The 21,385-nt window shown below is 38.5% G+C and overlaps 1 protein-coding gene across 3 annotated transcripts; it reads left to right on the top strand.

Moving 5' to 3' along the window:
• The first annotated feature begins 260 nt into the window (after positions 1-260).
• Positions 261-19,115, top strand: LOC111346974 (uncharacterized). 3 transcript variants are annotated; one of them, XM_088740828.1, is made up of 2 exons: positions 261-373; positions 18,349-19,115. In XM_088740828.1, exons 1-2 carry the CDS (start codon positions 322-324, stop codon positions 18,696-18,698), a joined length of 402 nt encoding a protein of 133 aa, XP_088596954.1. In that variant the 5' UTR covers positions 261-321; the 3' UTR covers positions 18,699-19,115. The 3 variants fall into 3 exon arrangements, with proteins under 3 accessions (XP_088596954.1, XP_088596946.1, XP_022809957.2); XM_088740820.1 differs by lacking the exon at positions 261-373 and adding an exon at positions 2,158-2,303; XM_022954222.2 differs by lacking the exon at positions 261-373 and adding an exon at positions 9,898-10,040.
• Positions 19,116-21,385: the final 2,270 nt, after the last annotated feature.

Genomic DNA, 21,385 nt, shown 5'->3' with positions numbered 1-21,385 from the left:
GGGTTCATGAATTACCATTATGCGCACAGTTCGTGGATCACTGTTATAGAACACGTTCAATTTTTGAAGATGAGCAAACATCTTTCACATCTGACTAAGATAACCAAGTGTATGATATTTTGTGTTCCTCTTCAGCCATGCAAATTCTTAAGAGTGGCATGATAACACCAATAAAATTGAATGCGGTGTTTTGTGGATTGACATCTGGCCCTCCGGACCATGTTTGTCTGTCTGTTACCTTAGTGACCGTTCCATGCGTGGCAGTACATGTTCGGTATAGCACGAAGAGATTGACTTCGACACAAGATAGGAGACTCAAAAATGAATTGTTTGCTGTTCACTCTGACTTTTCTTGTGCTGGTGGTCGCCCCTGGTGAGTACTGTACAACTTTGAACTAAATGAATCGTTGAACCACCCTGAACATAATTTTGTAGTTGCTCTGATACTCATCCGCGCTGACCGATGCAGAAACAGATAAAAACAAATGGCATCGAAACTAAATTCGTCTTGTGTTTTCAGTGGCTACAATTTGTCTCTGTCATCTACTGTATCCTCTCCGTGATTAAAGGAGGTACGTTTATAGAGAAACTGTAATGTTGCATCGGTGAGGGTTGCAACAAGAAAATTTGGTTTTATTAAGTGAGTTAATTACGTTTGGAAGAACTGAGCGAGGATCTATTACGCAAAACAGAAACGATTTTGTGGTTTATTCCGTCATACATTCTTTACTTTTCGTGTACACTCATTTTGACTAAACAAATTCACGAGAACGTTGTTTCGGTTTGTCAGGTCAGAATAGTATCAAGCAATCATGTTGAACGTTTTGCTTAGCAAGGTACAAAAAATCTACCCAAGAAAACATACCAAAGAAATCTCCGGGGAAACAAGAAAAAACGTTTCTGCTGATTATCGGGTTAGCGAAGTTGACTGAGAGGTTCTTAAAGGCGACAAGAAAAAGAAGATGCAACGAATGAATCGGTAATTTATGCTTGGGGCTTCCCTACCGCATACGATCTTTAGTGTTCGTGTACTTTCGAGAAACAAGCTAGATTTGTTTTCCTTTGAGTCCTAGACTCTTGGCAAAACAGAACTAACTGTTTCCCTTTGAACCATAGATCAAGTATATGTTTTTTCCCTTTAATTTCAATTTTGAGAGAGCTGTTTTCCCAAGGAAAAAGACGTTAGATGATTTGGTGTTTAAGCTCAAAGTGAAATCTTGTTAAATTACAAGTAAGCCCATAGGAGCGCACAGTACCGTAATGCTAAAAAGAGTCACCTGAGAGGACGCGAGGTTACTGTCTATTGATCTTCTATTACGAGATTGTTTAGGTATAGATCTACATATTCAAGTCGATCAAAACGTAATAACTGAACAAGTTCATTATTTTTGTTCCTTTTGGTTACAGATACATAGTAGACTGTTCAGCGTTCTTACATACTATCCTAAAACTTAACAAATCTAAGAAGGGCACTATTAATATTTATGCTTGGGGCTCCCTGACTGCATACATTCTTTACATTTCGTGTGCAATCAATGTGACTTAACAAATTCCCTAGAAGGTTCTTTCTGTTTGTCAATTAAGAATAGTATCAAGGAAACATATTGAACGTTTTGCGTAGCAAGGTACAAAAAACCTAACTAAAAGAACATATCAAAGAAATCTCCGGGAGAACAAGAAAGAACGATCTAAGAAATGAGGTAAACAATGTTCAAAATTAAAGTGGAACCACAAGGCACAACCGAGTGGTCTCAGTGCACGCAATAACATCGAAACTTTTTTAAGCCAGCTCAATGCGACAAAGAGTGATTTCGTAGGGCCTCTAGATGGTTACACCGGTTTCGTCATACACTGTGCGCAGGCCAATGACACGCCAGTGTTTTGCATGTTAAGGACCGTAAATTTACAAGAAAGGAACGTGGTTCATGAATTACCATTATGCGCACAGTTCGTGGATCACTGTTATAGAACACGTTCAATTTTTGAAGATGAGCAAACATCTTTCACATCTGACTAAGATAACCAAGTGTATGATATTTTGTGTTCCTCTTCAGCCATGCAAATTCTTAAGAGTGGCATGATAACACCAATAAAACTGAATGTGGTGTTTTGTGGTTTGACATGTGGTCCTCCGGACCATGTTTGTCTGTCTGTTACCTTAGTGACCGTTCCATGCATAAATTTGGCGTGGCAGTACATGTTCGGTATAGCACGAAGAGTTTCACTTTGACACAAGATAGGAGACTCAAAAATGAACTGTTTGCTGTTCACTCTGACTTTTCTTGCGCTGGTGGTCGCCCCTGGTGAGTACTGTACAACTTTGAACTAAATGAATCGTTGAACCACCCTGAACATAATTTTATAGTTGCTCTGATACTCATCCGCGCTGACCGATGCAGAAACAGATAAAAACAAATGGCATCGAAACGGAATTCGTCTTGTGTTTTCAGTGGCTACAATTTGTCCCTGTCATCTACTGTATCCTCTCCGTGATTAAAGGAGGTACGTTTATAGAGAAACTGTGATGTGGCATCGGTGAGTGTTGTAACAAGATAATTTGGTTCTATCAAGTGAGTTAATTAAGTAAATGGAAGAACTGAGCGAGGATCTATTACGCAGAACAGAAACGATTTTGTGTCTAATTCCGTCAATTTTAACTGCTTTTTTACAATACATTTCTTTTAAACAAAATAAGCCAAGTATTAGAGCATAACTATGCTTTGAACGCAGAAGACTGAAATTCTTTTCTTTTTTTTTTATATGCATAAGAAAAGATATTGTCTTAAGTTTCAAAATGACACATCCAGCCATTAGAATCGCATGATTAGTAATTTTGTGCAAAATAACCGATAACAAATATCAAGTTTAAAGTTGACGGCCATATTATCAAACTGAGAAAAAGCGGAGATGCAAACAACGGCACTATTATTTATGCTTGGGGCTCACTGACCGCATACAATCTTTACTTTTCGCGTGTCCTCATTTTGACTAAACAAATTCAAGAGAAGGTTCTTTCGGTTTGTCAGTCCAGAATAGTATCAAGGAATCATACTGAACGTTTTGCTTAGCAAGGTACAAAAAATCTACCAAAGAAAACATACCAAAGAAATCTTTGGGAAAACAAGAAAGAAAGTTTCTGTTGATTATCGGGTTAGCAAAGTTGACTGAGAGGTTATTAAAGCCGACAAAAATTCAAAGATGGAACGACAATTTATGCTTGGGGCTTCCCGACCGCATACAATCTTTAGTGTTCGTGTGCTTTCGAGAAACAAGCTAGATTTGTTTTCCTTCGAGTCCAGGACACTCGGGAAAAAAAGAGTTAGCTGTTTCCCTCTGGACCATAGATCAAGTGTATGTTGTTTGCCTTTAATCTTAATTTTGAGAGAGCTTTTTTTCCAAGGGAAAAGATGTTAGATGGTTTGGTGTTTTAGCTCAATGTGAAATCTTGTTAAATTACAAGTAAGCCCATAGGAGCGCACAGTACCGTAATGCTAAAAGAGTCACCTGAGAGGACGCGAGGTTACTCTCTATTGATCTTGCATTACGAGATTGTTTAGGTATAGAACTACACATTCTAGTCGATCAAAACGTAATAACTGAGCTGGTTCATTAGTTTTGTTCCTTTTGGTTACAACTGCACAGTAGACTATTCACCGTTCTTAAAAACTATCCTAAACCTTAACAAATCTAAGAACGGCACTATTAATATTTATGCTTGGGGCTCCCTGACCGTATACATTCTTTAGTTTTCGTGTGTAATCATTGTGACTAAACAAATTCACTAGAAGGTTCTTTCTGTTTGTCAATTCAGAATAGTATCAAGAAAACATATTGAACGTTTTGCGTAGCAAGGTACAAAAAACCTAACAAAAGGAACATACCAAAAGAAATCTCCGGGAAAACAAGAAAGAACGATCTAAGAAATGAGGTAAACAATGTTCAGAACTAAAGTAGAACCACAAGGCACAACCGAGTGGTCTCATTGCACGCAATAACATCGAAACTTTTTTATGCCAGCTCAATGCGACAGAGAGTGATTTCGTAGGGCCTCTAGATGGTTACACCGGTTTCATCATACACTGTGCACAGGCCAATGATACGCTAGTGCTTTGCATGTTAAGGACCGTAAATTACAAGAAAGGAACGTGGGTCCATGAATTACCATTATGCGCACAGTTCGTGGATCACTGTAATAGAACACGTTCAATTTTTGAAGATGAGCAAACATCTTTCACATCTGACTAAGATAACCAAGTGTATGATATTTTGTGTTTACTATTCAGCCATGCAAATTCTTAAAAGTGGCATGATAACACCAATAAAATTGAATGTGGTGTTTTGTGGATTGACATATAGCCCTCCGGACCATGTTTGTCTGTCTGTTACCTTAGTGACCGTCCCATGCATAAATTTGGCGTGGCAGTGCATGTTCGGTATAGCACGAAGAGTTTCACTTCGACACAAGATAATTTGGTTTTATGAAGTGAGTTGATTGCATGAACTGAGCGAGGATCTCTTACGCAGAAGAGAAACGATTTTGTGTCTTTTTCCATCAATTTTAACTGCTTTTTTATAATACATTTCTTCTAAACAAAATAAGCCAAGTATTAGGGCATAAGTATACCTTGAGCGCAGAAGCCTGAAACTCGTTTCTTTTTTTTTTTATTTGCATAACAAAAGATCTTGTGTTAAGTTTCAAAATGACACATCCAGCCATTATTATCGCCATGATTAGCTATTTTGTGCAAAATAACCGATAACACATATTAAGTTAAAAGTTGACCGCCAGGTTATCAAAACTGACAAAAAGCGGAGAAGCAAATAACGGCACTATTATTTATGCCTGGGGCTCTCTGACCCTTTACATTCTATAGTTTTCGTGTGCGCTTATTGTGACTTAAAAAAATTCACTAGAAGGTTTTTTCGGTTTGTTAGTTCAGAATAGTAACGAGGTTCTTCACAGCTACTCTCACGCAGACGATAACACAACACAATCGACAGCATATCTCGGATACAAACTACATACTGCACTCAGTTTATGTTAGGATTACAGAATATTTTTATCGAGAAAGAGGTTGATAACTCTTGTAACTGAAAAATAGAGTAAAAATTAAGACAAAGACGTTTGTTTTTCTTGTCACGAGCGTGGGAAAAAGGAAAGTCCCCTTGAGGAATCAAAACTTAGACCTCCGGTTTCCGCGCTTGTACGCTTGGCCACTGTTTAAAAGGCCTCAGAAACTCTGTGATGAGTTACTTGTTGTGCGGGGGCAAAAACCGGTCGGCTCATGGTCTCGTGGTGCCAGAAGGAGCATACCGATAAGCCTCAGGTTCTATCAAGCGTTTTTTGCTTTACTTCATGGTGTAACCAATATCAATCTGGAACTTTGTGAGTACTAGGTAATAGATGTTTTTTTGTCAACCTGTAGTGATAATCATGCAGGTTGTAGCAACTTTTCGCAGCGCCTCGTGCCACCAAAGTCTTTAAAACGTTTTACCATAAGTGTCGTTTCCTCCGAAACGCCCTTGTACCGTGTAATAACTGAGGGTGTAAGCTCTTTTCTTAGACTCTGTGGAATACTCACTAAAAAGATAAGAAAAGATTAAAAAACTAAGTTACTAAGTAGGGCTTCGAGTTTCATACCTGTACAGGGTCTTTTTCGACAGCTTCTGGTTTGAATCTCTTTTTTGTTGAAGCAGTCTCGCCATACTTGCGTGTTTTGCCTCATGCTGCTACAATTAAGTGTCCGAATTTGTATCCCACTACCACATGTCTTACAACAGGGCTCCCATTTTGACCAGTGGCCTAACTGTGCTGGAATGAGCAAAATAAGGGTTCAAGACTTATGAATTGACTTAATTCGCGTATTTTACTTAATGATAGTGATCCTTCGTTGTCGTTTCTTAAATAGTGAGCTTAAATAATCTTGTGTAGAAGTTGTCAGTAATTTCATTATGGATGCGTCAATATCATGTCAGAAACTCGATAAGTCAGCGCAAGGCTTTTTTGTCCGTAAATACGTTTACGGCCATTATGGTGATCTGAAGAGTAATGTTTTTAAAATGAGTTCATGAACCAAAAGCCAGCTTAGATTGTTTGTCTTATAACTCAATGACTCTGATGAGTAATTGAGGTTAAAAAAAATCAATGATCGTGAAAGGAAGGTATCGCCTATTTCTGTTCTTTGTCCATGTTTTAACTTGAGTCACACAGAAGCGAGCAGTGATGCATTTGGTATTTAAGATTTTCAACGTTCCAGTTACAAGAGTCGGGAATTATCAACTGACGACTAAAGCCTTCCGCTGCGGTCAGCTGGCGAATAACTGACTTTTCCTTAAATTTTAAAGCCGCTTTAATCCGTGCGAAAATAATGCCGCGACTACCTTGAAGAAACTGAAAAGAACTCAATGAAAAATGACGAGATATATTCCATTTTAAATATGCCATTTTGTTCCAATTTTAGGTTTAAAAAAAAAACTAATGCGCGTCGTTACTGTTGTTGCATTGGTATCTTAGACAATCGAGAGTGAAAATTATGTATTACTAAAGCAATACTTGTACAAATTCATAGTACATTAGTGATTCTACAATCAAAACAGCAAGAAGGACTCATATCAGAGATTTCATACACGATTCAATTTTGCTACTTTTTGATTCTGCTGGCTAATTATCATCATGGTTAGTAATCGTGTTAAAATCAATACAACAGAATACATTTTCACCAAGGACTGAATTATATTCTCGCCTTCCGTCATACTTTTCACCATAATTGTAATTTTAAAATTTACTTCGAAATCAAATAATTTGATGGCGATGCATTACTTACCGACTGAAGCCACAAGAAGCAATCCAAAAGCTTGACTGAAGAAAGTTATTTCATTATTTAAGGCAATGTCTAAGAAAACTGGAAATGATTTTTCTCACGTTTGTGATAGTTATATATTTTCGAGTCACAAGACAACTCAATCGAAAACTTCGCAGAAGATGTTACACGTTGGTGAGAAGATGTGTTCTTGGTGCTTGAACATCTAAATTATTTCCGCTTATTATTGTGTAACTTTCGATCTCGATAGAAGTTTTCAGTTTGCGTTTTTGCGGTTTCTAAGAGACCCCAATGCCCCTCTCGGGGATCTATGGAGCGCCATTATGCTCCTAGTGCATGGATCAGACTGTCTGTAGACCATCTTTAACTTGTAAAATAATAATAATAATAATTATATTAATATTTTTTCCATGCCTTATTTTCCACTACTAGATGAGTAGGGCTCATTCCTGCGAGAATCGCTTTCATACATTTTATGAAACCGCAGTGCATATGATTTTCTTCATTCATTGTAGTTAAATACTTTTTTCACATCTGACTTATATAGGGCATAGGGTAAAATATAGACTGGACTGGACTATTTTTTGACCATTTTTTGAACCATTTTTTGGGCCACTTATTAATGGCGGATGCACACCATTAGTACTAAGGGAGGGGTGGGTGCAGTCTATAATTACTCAGCGAGGGTTGGGAGGCATGGTGTTATCACTCAAGGAGGGTGGGAGGTGGTTGCAATTGTTAACACTACTGGTTAATGGTGCTTTTACTCGATCGTGCAAATTATTTTAATCGGTTTTTCGACTAACTTTTTGTATATCAAAATTTTTGCGCTGGGCCGCGGCGTTTCTCTAATTTTTTTGTCATGCAAAAGTGAAACTGCCACGTTAACACTGGACTCTAATTTTTATTGAAATATCGCGTTTGCGATCCTCCACTGTTGAGTTATGCGTGTGCCTTTTGAGTCGAATTTTCCAATTACCAAATTTATCTATCTTCCTTTGTGACTGATGTTATCAGACGAGATCACGGAATTTGTGGTCCTTGGCCCTTGACTTAGCAGCATATAGAATTCGCAAGCGCTATCGCAATTTTAACGTTTATACATTTACTATATAACATCATTGTTGGTACAATCGTACAAAGCAACCTTCTCTCGGGTGTCTCGAAAAAACAGACGTCGAAAACGAAGATCGCAGACCACAGACCTCGAAAACGCAGACCTCAAAAACGCAGACCTCGACCAACGCAAACCTCTAAAATTTTTTTCGACATTTCGAAGAGAACCTTGGTTCACGCGCACACGTCCAACGTTGAGCGCGGGACAAAACCATATGTTTGTTTCAAGTTTGTTTGTTTATTATTATTTTATAGAACATTACAAGCAAATTTACACAACCCGCATATAGCATTAGCTAGTCTTGGCGGGTATTAGTAAAAAATAAATAAATAAATAAATAAGTAAATACTAAACATTGGAAGTTAAAGAAGTTTCATTATCACAATAAACTAAAGAGATTTTACAATAAACTAAAGAGATTTCATTACTACTAACAATATTATTGGGGTTATCAGCCATGCATTAGTTTACTACATTATAAGCTAAAAGATACGTATAGTTGTCATACAAATTAAACACAATAAAATTACTAATGAGTTAAAACAAGACATAATGATCAAATACAGGCAGAGCAGACTGGAAAGTAGAGAGGAGAGAATTGTAATATACGGATGTGAGCGAAGTACTACAGATATAATTTTCGATAATCATTGGTATTGAATTTCAATATTAGTGAATGGGCGTCAACATAATAGTCCTCAATCCCAAGTATAGTCAAAAGCAACTTATGAATTTTCCTTTTAAATGCTCTTTTCGTAAGCTTACGCAAGTCAGGGTTTAGACAGTTCCCTAACCTCGTACCATACGCAGAGAAAGACTTAAATTTTACGTGCAATCTAGATTTCTGTACATAAAAATTCTCTGTGGAAGAAAACCGCGTGTTATGTGTATGGACGTCTGATGAATTAATAAAAAGTTCGCGAATATGTGGTTCCTGAAATAGACATTCCCTGGTTTCGCGATGTACCACATTCCTTGAATGCAAAACTTCAAGTCCCTCGGCGATATCAATCGCTGCCTTGGGAAAAAGTGGTCATAAATGTTGAAAGGCTTCGCCTGCTTGTATACTATCGAGGAAATGCAATAATTCGAATACTGAATGGCAGGAAATCAAAACGCTCGTATTCCATCATTATAGTAACCGGTCTAGGACCGATTAAAATAACTTGTACGATCGAGTTAAGAAAAAAAATCAAAATCACCTGACTAACATAAGGTAATTCATTGACACCCTCTGGAGACAGCTATGGTAAGTCTCGACTTAAATTGATCTTTTTCCAGTATTTTGATGTTAGGGTTACAGTTGGGTTAGGGTTTAGGGTTAGCACAAGTCAATTGACAAGCATTCTCATTGCCCTCCAGCACCCTGGGGCAAGTAGCCAGATGGCACTGGTCTTGGTGACCCCAAAACATTTTGCACCAACCAGATAATTTATAAACTGATCACCCCTTTTACCTGCACTTTGTGTTCTAATCCCAAATTGAGCCCTGCAAGGCTTTTGACAACTACCCTCCCCCTCTAAATCCTTATTCCTTAGTAAGATTCACACAAAACATTCTAGTTTGACTAATACCATAGCTTGCATGGATAGAGACATGAAAATAGCAATATAGTGACAAAAGGAAGATTTTATTAATTAATTCATTAACGCTATATTAACCAGTAGTGTTTACAATTACAACCACCTCCTACCCCTTCTTGAGTTATGACACTCTGCCTCCCACCCCTTCCTCAGCTCTTATAGACTGCACCCACTCCTCCCTGAGTAGTAATGGTGAGCTCCCCTCTTATAAAGTGGTCCAAAAAAAATATGGTCCACAAAAATAGTCCAAAAAAAATGGCCCAAAAAATGGTCCAAAAAATAAGTCTTGTCTAGTCCATATTTTAGCCTATGCCCTTAAATAGGCATGTTTTTTTCATTTTCGGACTTCCGATCCATGTTTTACGTCCGTTAAGATCATACTGTGCATAAATTTGGCGTGGCACTACATTATAATTCTCTGTATAACACGAAAAGTTAAACTTCGACCAAAGATAGGAGCTTCAAAAATGAATCGTTTGCTGTTCACCCTGACTGTTCTTGTTCTGATGGCTGTACCTGGTGAGTACTGTACAACTTTTGAATTTAAGTGGTGGATTAACTCCACAGGTAATTTCGTGTCTTATGAAACACATCACTTAACAATGCAACACTGAAGCAGATCAAATGGCTGAAAAATAATCGCCGAGTATTTTCAGTGGCTTTTTCTCCCACTATGATGGGCCTTCAAATTTCTCCGTGAACCATACATTTATCCTCGAAAATGCAGGCACCAGCTTTTGTTATGTGTTTATCCTTAAAAAAAAAACTAATGCGCGTCGTTACTGTTGTTGCATTGGTATCTTAGACAATCGAGAGTGAAAATTATGTATTACTAAAGCAATACTTGTACGAATTCATAGTCCATTAGTGATTCTACAATCAAAACAGCAAGAAGGACTCATATCAGAGATTTCATACACGATTCAATTTTGCTACTTTTTGATTCTGCTGGCTAATTATCATCATGGTTGGTAATCGTGTAAAAATCAATACAACAGAATACATTTTCACCAAGAACTGAATTATATTCTCGCCTTCCGTCATACTTTTCACCATAATTGTAATTTTAAAATTTACTTCGAAATCAAATAATTTGATGGCGATGCATTACTTACCGACTGAAGCCACAAGAAGCAATCCAAAAGCTTGACTGAAGAAAGTTATTTCATTATTTAAGGCAATGTCTAAGAAAACTGGAAATGATTTTTCTCACGTTTGTGATAGTTATATATTTTCGAGTCACAAGACAACTCAATCGAAAACTTCGCAGAAGATGTTACACGTTGGTGAGAAGATGTGTTCTTGGTGCTTGAACATCAAAATTATTTCCGCTTATTATTGTGTAACTTTCGATCTCGATAGAAGTTTTCAGTTTGCGTTTTTGCGGTTTCTAAGAGACCCCAATGCCCCTCTCGGGGATCTATGGAACGCCATTATGCTCCTAGTGCGTGGATCAGACTGTCTGTAGACCATCTTTAACTTGTGAAATAATAATAATAATAATTATAATAATATTTTTTCCATGCCTTATTTTCCACTACTAGATGAGTAGGGCTCATTACTGCGAGAATCGCTTTCATACATTTTATGAAACCGCAGTGCATATGATTTTCTTCATTCATTGTAGTTAAATACTTTTTTCACATCTGACTTATATAGGGCATAGGGTAAAATATAGACTGGACTGGACTATTTTTTGACCATTTTTTGAACCATTTTTTGGGCCACTTATTAATGGCGGATGCACACCATTAGTACTAAGGAGGGGTGGGTGCAGTCTATAATTACTCAGCGAGGGTTGGGAGGCATAGTGGTATCACTCAGGGAGGGTGGGAGGTGGTTGTAATTGTTAACACTACTGGTTAATGGTGCTTTTACTCGATCGTGCAAATTATTTTAATCGGTTTTTCGACTAACTTTTTGTATATCAAAATTTTTGCGCTGGGCCGCGGCGTTTCTCTAATTTTTTTGTCATGCGAAAGTGAAACTGCCACGTTAACACTGGACTCTAATTTTTATTGAAATATTGCGTTTGCGATCCTCCACTGTTGAGTTATGCGTGTGCCTTTTGAGTCGAATTTTCCAATTACCAAATTTATCTATCTTCCTTTGTGACTGATGTTATCAGACGAGATCACGGAATTTGTGGTCCTTGGCCCTTGACTTAGCAGCATATAGAATTCACAAGCGCTATCGCAATTTTAAGGTTTATACATTTACTATATAACATCATTGTTGGTACAATCGTACAAAGCAACCTTCTCTCGGGTGTCTCGAAAAAACAGACGTCGAAAACGAAGATCGCAGACCACAGACCTCGAAAACGCAGACCTCAAAAACGCAGACCTCGACCAACGCAAACCTCGAAAATTTTTTTCGACATTTCGAAGAGAACCTTGATTCACGCGCACACGTCCAACGTTGAGCGCGGGACAAAACCATATGTTTGTTTCAAGTTTGTTTGTTTATTATTATTTTATAGAACATTACAAGCAAATTTACACAACCCGCATATAGCATTAGCTAGTCTTGGCGGGTATTAGTAAAAAATAAATAAATAAATAAATAAGTAAATACTAAACATTGGAAGTTAAAGAAGTTTCATTATCACAATAAACTAAAGAGATTTTACAATAAACTAAAGAGATTTCATTACTACTAACAATATTATTGGGGTTATAAGCCATGCATTAGTTTACTACATTATAAGCTAAAAGATACGTATAGTTGTCATACAAATTAAATACAATAAAATTACTAATGAGTTAAAACAAGACATAATGATCAAATACAGGCAGAGCAGACTGGAAAGTAGAGAGGAGAGAATTGTAATATACGGATGTGAGCGAAGTACTACAGATATAATTTTCGATAATCATTGGTATTGAATTTCAATATTAGTGAATGGGCGTCAACATAATAGTCCTCAATCCCAAGTATAGTCAAAAGCAACTTATGAATTTTCCTTTTAAAGTGCTACTGAAACGAAATTTTCGTATCTGAGATTTTCGCTCTAACCTGTAGTTTTGAATATGCTGATTGTCATGAGATAGTTTGCTTTGGCCAAAAAGAAGCGAAAGATATCTTTTTTAACCGTTCAAATCAAAAATTTTACACAAAACCATGTCCGGGCTCTGGTACCGAGCGAAATGGGTTGATGACGTCACTGGTTGTGTTCACTCCGATAGCGTGGTTTATTTCACTCACTGTTTGTTTGTATTCGTGGGCGAAGGAGATGGCAGATATTGAAGTTTTGTCAAGTGAATCTTCTTCTGAACGAAGCGAAGTTGTCTCCAGTAGCGAAGAGGAAGATGGTGGCGTAAAATGGGGTTGACAGGCCTATACGACTCCCCGGCGTGTGTTTAGAGTAGCCTATTCAAAGTTTAGCCCTCACGAGTATGTCTTTGAGCGACCGCCCTCTTTTGTAAGATACGAGCGGCGGATTTTTGAATAGTTCGCTCAGTAGTGGTTGTGTTTCTATTAAATGCCAGTTTTTCATGAGAATTTGCTTTATGTGTGGCACTGAGTACGCACATCAGGGATTGCGTCTTTTTCGAATCGTTCGCCTTTGTAGATGTACAGCTATTATTTTGACTGTCTCGATCGTTAAGTTGTCTTAATTGCTTTCAGCTTGCGCCACGCGCGCTGATTCGATCGTACTACAGTTCTTAGTGTTCAGTGTTCCAGCCGTTTTGGCTCGTTTTCTTTTCTTTATTTCGGTATTAAAACGACCGATTTCACGTCCATAGAAGCACATGATCGCCTTTACTGTTTCTTGCTCCGCGTTGTTAAGGATTTGCTTTATCTCATTTTTGAAATCCTCATCTGCTCTTATTTTGGCCCTTACCCTATATTGTAGGGATTCTGGGCATGTTCTGCTAGGCATTTGGTACAGAGGGATTTGTTCGTTATCCTCATACTTGCCGAGTAGATCATCTTCAGTGGCGGTGTCGTATGAGGCTTCCATGTTTACTTCACTCTCTGAATGGCATTGCTTTGGCCCGGGGCGTTTAGTAGCCCATCTGCCATTATAATGTCTTTCGACATTTTCTGTAGATGGTCAGGCAAGACCGCGGTTTCGATCCTAATCTTGTGGATCTCGTCAGTTGCCGATTAACTAAATAGACTGGTAGAGATTCGTTCTCGGTATCAGTCGGGAATTTTGCTCCCTATCCAGGCGAACCTCTCGCAGATAGCGAAGATGCCGATGTGGCCGCCGATGAAGAAGAAGAGGATGGCATTTTGCCCGAAATCCTCTTTTTCGGCTTCCCAACAAGCAAGCCACACTCCATGCTTTTACCCTTCTTTCACAGAAGTACACAACCAGTGACGTCACAGGGCTATTTTGGCCGCGCCAAGATGGCCGCCAATTTTGATCTCAGTCGGTCAACTTCGAATGGTTAAAAATGTACTTTCCGCTATGCGTTGGCCCAAAAAAAGTACACAGCGTTTGCAAATAACGTTCAAACTCTATTATATTGCAAAAATCTCGGATATGAAAATTACGTTTCAGTAGCACTTTAAATGCTCTTTTCGTAAGCTTACGCAAGTCAGGGTTTAGACAGTTCCCTAACCTCGTACCATACGCAGAGAAAGACTTAAATTTTACGTGCAATCTAGATTTCTGTACATAAAAATTCTCTGTGGAAGAAAACCGCGTGTTATATGTATGGACGTCTGATGAATTAATAAAAAGTTCGCGAATATGTGGTTCCTGAAATAGACATTCCCTGGTTTCGCGATGTACCGCATTCCTTGAATGCAAAACTTCAAGTCCCTCGGCGATATCAATCGCTGCCTTGGGAAAAAGTGGTCATAAATGTTGAAAGGCTTCGCCTGCTTGTACACTATCGAGGAAATGCAATAATTCGAATACTGAATGGCAGGAAATCAAAACGCTCGTATTCCATCATTATAGCAACCGGTCTAGGACCGATTAAAATAACTTGTACGATCGAGTTAAGAAAAAAATTAAAATCACTTGACTAACATAAGGTAATTCATTGACACCCTCTGGAGACAGCTATGGTAAGTCTCGACTTAAATTGATCTTTTTCCAGTATTTTGATGTTAGGGTTACAGTTGGGTTAGGGTTTAGGGTTAGCACAAGTCAATTGACAAGCATTCTCATTGCCCTCCAGCACCCTGGGGCAAGTAGCCAGATGGCACTGGTCTTGGTGACCCCAAAACATTTTACACCAACCAGATAATTTATAAACTGATCACCCCTTTTACCTGCACTTTGTGTTCTAATCCCAAATTGAGCCCTGCAAGGCTTTTGACAACTACCCTCCCCCTCTAAATCCTTATTCCTTAGTAAGATTCACAAAAAACATTCTAGTTTGACTAATACCATAGCTTGCATGGATAGAGACATGAAAATAGCAATATAGTGACAAAAGGAAGATTTTATTAATTAATTCATTAACGCTATATTAACCAGTAGTGTTTACAATTACAACCACCTCCTACCCCTTCTTGAGTTATGACACTCTGCCTCCCACCCCTTCCTCAGCTCTTATAGACTGCACCCACTCCTCCCTGAGTACTAATGGTGAGCTTCCCTCTTATAAAGTGGTCCAAAAAAAATATGGTCCACAAAAATAGTCCAAAAAAAATGGCCCAAAAAATGGTCCAAAAAATAAGTCTTGTCTAGTCCATATTTTAGCCTATGCCCTTAAATAGGCATGTTTTTTTCATTTTCGGACTTCTGATCCATGTTTTACGTCCGTTAAGATCATACTGTGCATAAATTTGGCGTGGCACTACATTATAATTCTCTGTATAGCACGAAAAGTTAAACTTCGACCAAAGATAGGAGCTTCAAAAATGAATCGTTTGCTGTTCACCCCGATTGTTCTTGTTCTGATGGCTCTACCTGGTGAGTACTGTACAACTTTTGAATTTAAGTGGTGGATTAACTCCAAAGGTAATTTCGTGTCTTGTGAAACACATCACTTAACAATGCAACACTGAAGCAGATCAAATGGCTGAAAAATAATCGCCGAGTATTTTCAGTGGCTTTTTCTCCCACTATGATGGGCCTTCAAATTTCTCCGTGAACCATACATTTATCCTCGAAAATGCAGGCACCAGCTTTTGTTATGTGTTTTATCCTGAAATAGATAATCTTAGCTTTATCAAGAGGAAAAATCATTCAGATCTCAGTTATTTTTCATTTTTTGTAATGTTGCTCGATTTCTATTGTGGCGAAGGGCAAGGAAAACTAAGTGAGAAAAGGGACAGGCAATCTAATGACTAAGGTCACACTGAAAAAGCGTTCAGCAATTGTTCTTAGAGATTGAGGTATGTAACCACCTATCGGCCCGAAATTACCGATTAAAAACAAGTTTAGGATTCTTGGTGGAGTCCCACTCACGCAAAGGAAAAACTACATTTTACCCCCAGTTAGATGAGACGAAATCTAACGATTACGTTCCTAGAATCAGTGGAGAAGTTGTTGGATACACAGCTAAAAGAATACGATTTTAAGTGTGGGACAGCGCTCGCTTAGAGCACATATAATTTTCACGACAAGTGAAAATTTAGTCTGCAAACTTTATCACTCCCACCAAAGCTATTACCAACGTGACGTTTTAAGAACTGAGATAGAAGTCGCCGTTATCTTAGAAAAATAGTTTGGAACTGATTTGTTTGAAAATGCTTACAAACATAGTGAAAACCGACCACACAGCTTCAGTGTTTGCTCACAACCTCTGTTCAGTTAGAGCGAGTTAAAGAAAGAGAAAAAACAAAGCAAAACACTCTGCCTGCTTCAAGTTTCTCGGCATCAAAACGGAGGTTAGAAGAGGGAGACATTGGGATTTTCTTTATTTTTTGGCGATACTCATATATCTATCAAAGTCATCTCAAACACCGCGGTGTTGTGTTTAATTTCATATATGAACAAGTTCTAATGATCTCACAGAAAATGAAATGGCAATATTTGCGTTGTCGTAGTTTCTTGCTTAGAAAACCCCAGTAAATCAATCGATCGCCCTTTTCGCACTTTTCAGAACCACCCAATTTGCTAATGAGATTCGAAAGAAGGGTTTCAAAGTTTATGGAAGACATGAAATTTGCATATCAATGAATCAACATTAAATCTAGACGATCGGCAAATATTTAGTGCACCTTCGTGACTTATTCATTTGGGCGTATCAGTCTGACCTCGCCCATACTTGGAACACCATAAGCAAACATGTCTTACCCTAAACAGAAACCTCTTTGTCTCACTTTGTCTTTTGTTTGGTTTTGGTAATCGTTCCAATTCATTTTAAAGAAATTGAGCCGAATTTTCTTAGGGTGATTTGCCTGTAACCCAGTGACAAAATTGTAAACTTTTTTTTAGAGACCGAATGCAAACGATGGATATTGTGTTTGATGTGCATAGTCCCAGCTCTTAAAATCGCCGTAATCGGTTTTTTTCTACAACATAATCGATAATATAGTGAATAATACGAGAAGATACGTGAAAATATTGAAGGGCCGCAGCCAGGATGAAACATAGTTGAAATTTAAAAACGATCTCTAGCAAAAATGATTAAAAACTACGAGCTTTCGACTGCCCGAACTGCAGTCTTCGACGGGTAAAATGAATGATAATAAAGCGATGAGGAAATTTAAATAAAGACATGAACTGTGAAATCATGAGAATGTAAATGATTATAAATATTTGTTAAAAAAATGTTGTACTGTCCAGGTAACGGGCAAGAATTATTATCTGCGTTAGGTCACTCTGGTATGCCACGCCTCTAATGTTTTTCTGGTTCTAAAAGTGCCTTTGTCAATAATTGACGCGGTTTCAAAATCAATGGCTTGGTTGTTGGACCAGGCGTGATTAGCAGTTCTAGAACCTTTGGCCGCAGTTTTGATATTTCTCAAATATTTTTTTTTTCGGGTATTAAAAGCTCTACTGGTTTCCCCTCTATAACGCCACGAACAATTTGCACAGAGAATTTTGTACACGACGTTGGTCTGCGATTCCATCAAAGGTCGGAATTTCGGAGCTGGGAACTGTTGTTGTAGAGTGGTAAATGGTTTGTTTACAACTATGACATCATGTTTTTTGAGGACACGTGTCAAAGGTTCAGTTACTCCAGCTTCTCTTCCTTACATCAAACAACATTCATGTCTTTATTTAAATTCCCTCATCGCTTGCTTATCATTTATTTTACCCGTCGAAGACTGCAGTTCGTGCAGTCGAAAGCTTGTAGTTTTTAATCATTTTTGCCAGAGATCGTTTTTAAATTTCAACTACGAGAAGATACGTTTGTTTTGATTATGGTTAGCAAAGGTGACTGCTGAGTCATCAAACCTGGCAAAAATCTAAGATGAAAACAACGGTACTGACTGCAATATTAGGTCATATATGCTTAGGGCGACTGAATAAATTGGCACATGGAGTTTCTTTTGGTCTACCGGTTAAGAACAATAGGAATCACTATTGAACGTTTTACACTGTTCTGTACAAGCAAGAGAAAATAATGGGACTTCATTTTCTTTTGGTCCAAAAAATCTTATAGGTAAATAATGCCAGCCTATACACCTAGTCAGTAAGGCATGGCTTCAAGTTGATTAAACCAAGTGTGATTATAAAAGGGGGGGAGCGCTTTACTTAAAGGGACGGTAGGGTGGAGTTTGACCACCAGGGTTCCCACACCTTGGCCCAATTACAGACAAAATATCTTCATATTCCTGCCCTGCTTGACAGCAAGTACCCTTTCTGGCCAAATGAGGAAGTGCCTTTTTATATGTCCATTGAACAACTTTTTTTGACGTAGCATCCTCATTTATGAAAAATAATTTCATTCTTCTTATTCGTCAGCTGTCGCTTTGAAATGTTACGTCTGCGGTGGTGATGAAGACGCCTGTAAGAAAAGCAAATTGGAGGACAACAAGGCCACCTATTTAAAAACGTGTTTGCTTGGCGATAAATGCTTCAGAACCTGGGAAAAACTCAAAGATAACGATGTCACAGTTTCGAGCGGATGCGGTTACCAATCTACCTGTGACACCCTAAAATCAGTTTGTGATAAAGCGAAAGATACTCTGAAGGACTACCACTGCGCGGTTGGCTGCTGTTCTAGTGACGGATGTAACGCAGGCACATCTTTTACCTGCAACATCATCCTGTTGGCCGTTTGCTTTCTCGTGAGCCTGGAACTGCTGAAGTAAGCTGGAAACACTTTTACCAGGCTGCTGTTCTCATAGCTTGCCACTTATGTCAAGACTTTTAACTTTTTATTCCTTTTTGCATCAATTTTTTCTTGCTTTGGTTTGTTTTGTTTTGTTTTTTGTTTCTGTTTGCTTCTTTTTTTCTGATAGGTTATGTTAAACTGGACAGTGGAATATTTCATTTGCGCAGTCTTCAAGATTATGTAAAGGTCTTGAGCTATGAGAATCTCTAGTGCAAGTTTAACGCGCTGCCAGACAATAGCATTTTAAATAGCTTTTATACTTACGATATATTAGTTGCATTATATACCTACATTTAAACTTTGTGAGCTAAGTTCTAATCATAGCGGTTTTCTAGTTGTTAGCTTCGCTTTCTCAGCTGGTGGTAGTCAATAAAGATTCTCTCAATGGGGTTAACCGTTAGCCGTAAAATGACCAAAAACATTTATCCGTTAGGCGTACAAATTGACGAATCACCGTAACCATGGCAAAAAACTTGGAAAGAAATTGATCATTAGCCGTAAAATGGTCAAAGTTTTAACCCGGCGTTAGTCGTAAAAGCCATCTCCCATTGAGACCCCCAATCAAGTGAATTAACAGATAGAGTAAGAGTGGTATTTCACGTTTGATTTAAAAATTTCAAACTGAAAACCACAAAAACAACTGTTTTGTTACAACATTCACAGTTCTTCGCTTTAGGTGACCGATTCCGAGAACACCTTCGCGACATAGAAAGGAATGACAAGGAGGCATCCAAACCAGTCGCTCGACACTTTAATCTACCGAATCATTCTCAGCAGCATATGGCAGTCTGCGGTCTTTCCTCGGAGAGCCGCAAAACTCTTGAACAAAAGTTTATGTTTCAAATCAGCACTCTTAGCCCCAAAGGCATCCTCGGAGATCTAGGGGCTGTGGGTCGATTTCAATTCAGGGCATGAAGAGCCCCCTGGGGATATTGTCTTACAAGACTAGTTCCAAACGGTCGCAGTCGTTCTGCCATCTGATTGGTGCCAGAAAATCTTTGTGTTTTTCTGCCCAATCAGAGTGAAGTGTGCTTTAGACACTTTTCGTGTGTTTTAACATGGACATATGCTAGTAGCTCAGTTGCTCGCTATGTTAGTTTGGGCCGTGCGACAGAGATTTGCTTGAGGTGAAAAGTTTCAGTCTCAGCACACAATGTAAGAGAAATCGATCAGATTGTCCGCGAAAATTTTACCCGAAATTATACTGAATACTTTGGCAGGTATCACTAGAGAACGTGTTTTAAAGTTTGCGAGGTTTGTATACAACACGATGGTTGCAGTCATTGATATGTCGCTTTAAACGTTAAACGAGATTTAAGCTTAAATCTTTCTAGATTTTTTGCATAATTTGCTGTGACTGAAACTTTGCCAATCCTGTGAAGTTATTTCGTCGCACTGGCCACGCAGGTATGTCGAGCAACTGGCGCTTTCGCCTACGTAGCTTTCTGCTTTCTGTGCGCGCCAAAATGTAATCTTCGCTTTGTAGTAAAGTCGTTCACAATAGGGCCAAGGTTGCAGTGAACGTTAAGTTCGTGGACGACCTCCAGCAAGCGCTAAGAGAAAGCTTAGCTGTGTTTTCGGTTAGCTAATTAAAATCTGAACAAAAACTTATTAACGAGAACATCGTGAGAAGGAGAGATGTTTTCGGGCAGTTACCGAAGTGGTTTGGAAAGAGTTTAATCTTTCAACTGCTGCCTAGAGTGTTGAAATTCTTGAGCTAGGAAGGCCACGGATTCTCTTCTAGCCCCTTAGTCATTATCGTTTCACCTCTTCTGTCGAAACCAACACACAACCCACAATTCCTCCATTCGCTCTTACGTCTGCCTATTAACTCTTTCCTCAGTTGATATTACCAAATTACCTTGTTACCCCCACCGACGCAGTACCCCAGTCTCTTTAGAAACTTACCACCTTTAAATATGTACTTTCTTATGGAGTGATGACGGTGAAGCGCAAATCAGCCATCATGCATCACGAGATTGTTCAGGTACAGATAGATCTACACAGGTCAATTAAAACGTAACAACTGAACTGGTTCATCGTTTATTATTTTTCATTTTGTTTACAGCCGCACACTAGACTACTCACCGTTCTCAGTCACTATCATGAATATTTAACAAATCAACCACAATTTTCCATTGTCTATAACCTTCTATATCATAGAAATGGCGTCAATGCTTTTAAAACAAAAATAAAACCACTAGGCGCAGCCTCGTGGTTACACTGCACACAATAACATTGAATTATTTTATGCCAGCTCAATGTTTTTTCATACACTGTACACAGGCCATTGACTCGCTAGCGCTTTGTTAAGGACCGGAAATCTACAAGACAGGAACCGGGGGCTCATGAATTACAACTATACGCACAATTCGTGGATCACTTCTGTGGAACACTTCTAATTTTTGAAGATGAGAAAATATATTTCACATCTGACTAAGATAACCAGGTGTATGATATTTTGTGTTCCTATTCAGTGAGAGCATTTTAATGAAAAAATCACTTTGTCTACTTCAATTTTCTCTGCATCAAAAGTTAGGGTAGAAGAGGAGGACAGTGCAATACTGTGGTGTTGTGTTTGAGAACAAGTTCTAAGGATCTCATTGTGGTTTCTTGCTCAGAAGACCCCGGTGAATCAATTTATCACCCCTTTCGCCCCTTTCA

Source organism: Stylophora pistillata, chromosome 1, assembly GCF_964205215.1.
Source record: "Stylophora pistillata chromosome 1, jaStyPist1.2, whole genome shotgun sequence".
NCBI lineage: Eukaryota > Metazoa > Cnidaria > Anthozoa > Scleractinia > Pocilloporidae > Stylophora > Stylophora pistillata.
The sequence above is the reverse complement of the archived record's forward strand: the minus strand, read 5'-3'. Positions and strand labels throughout refer to the sequence as shown.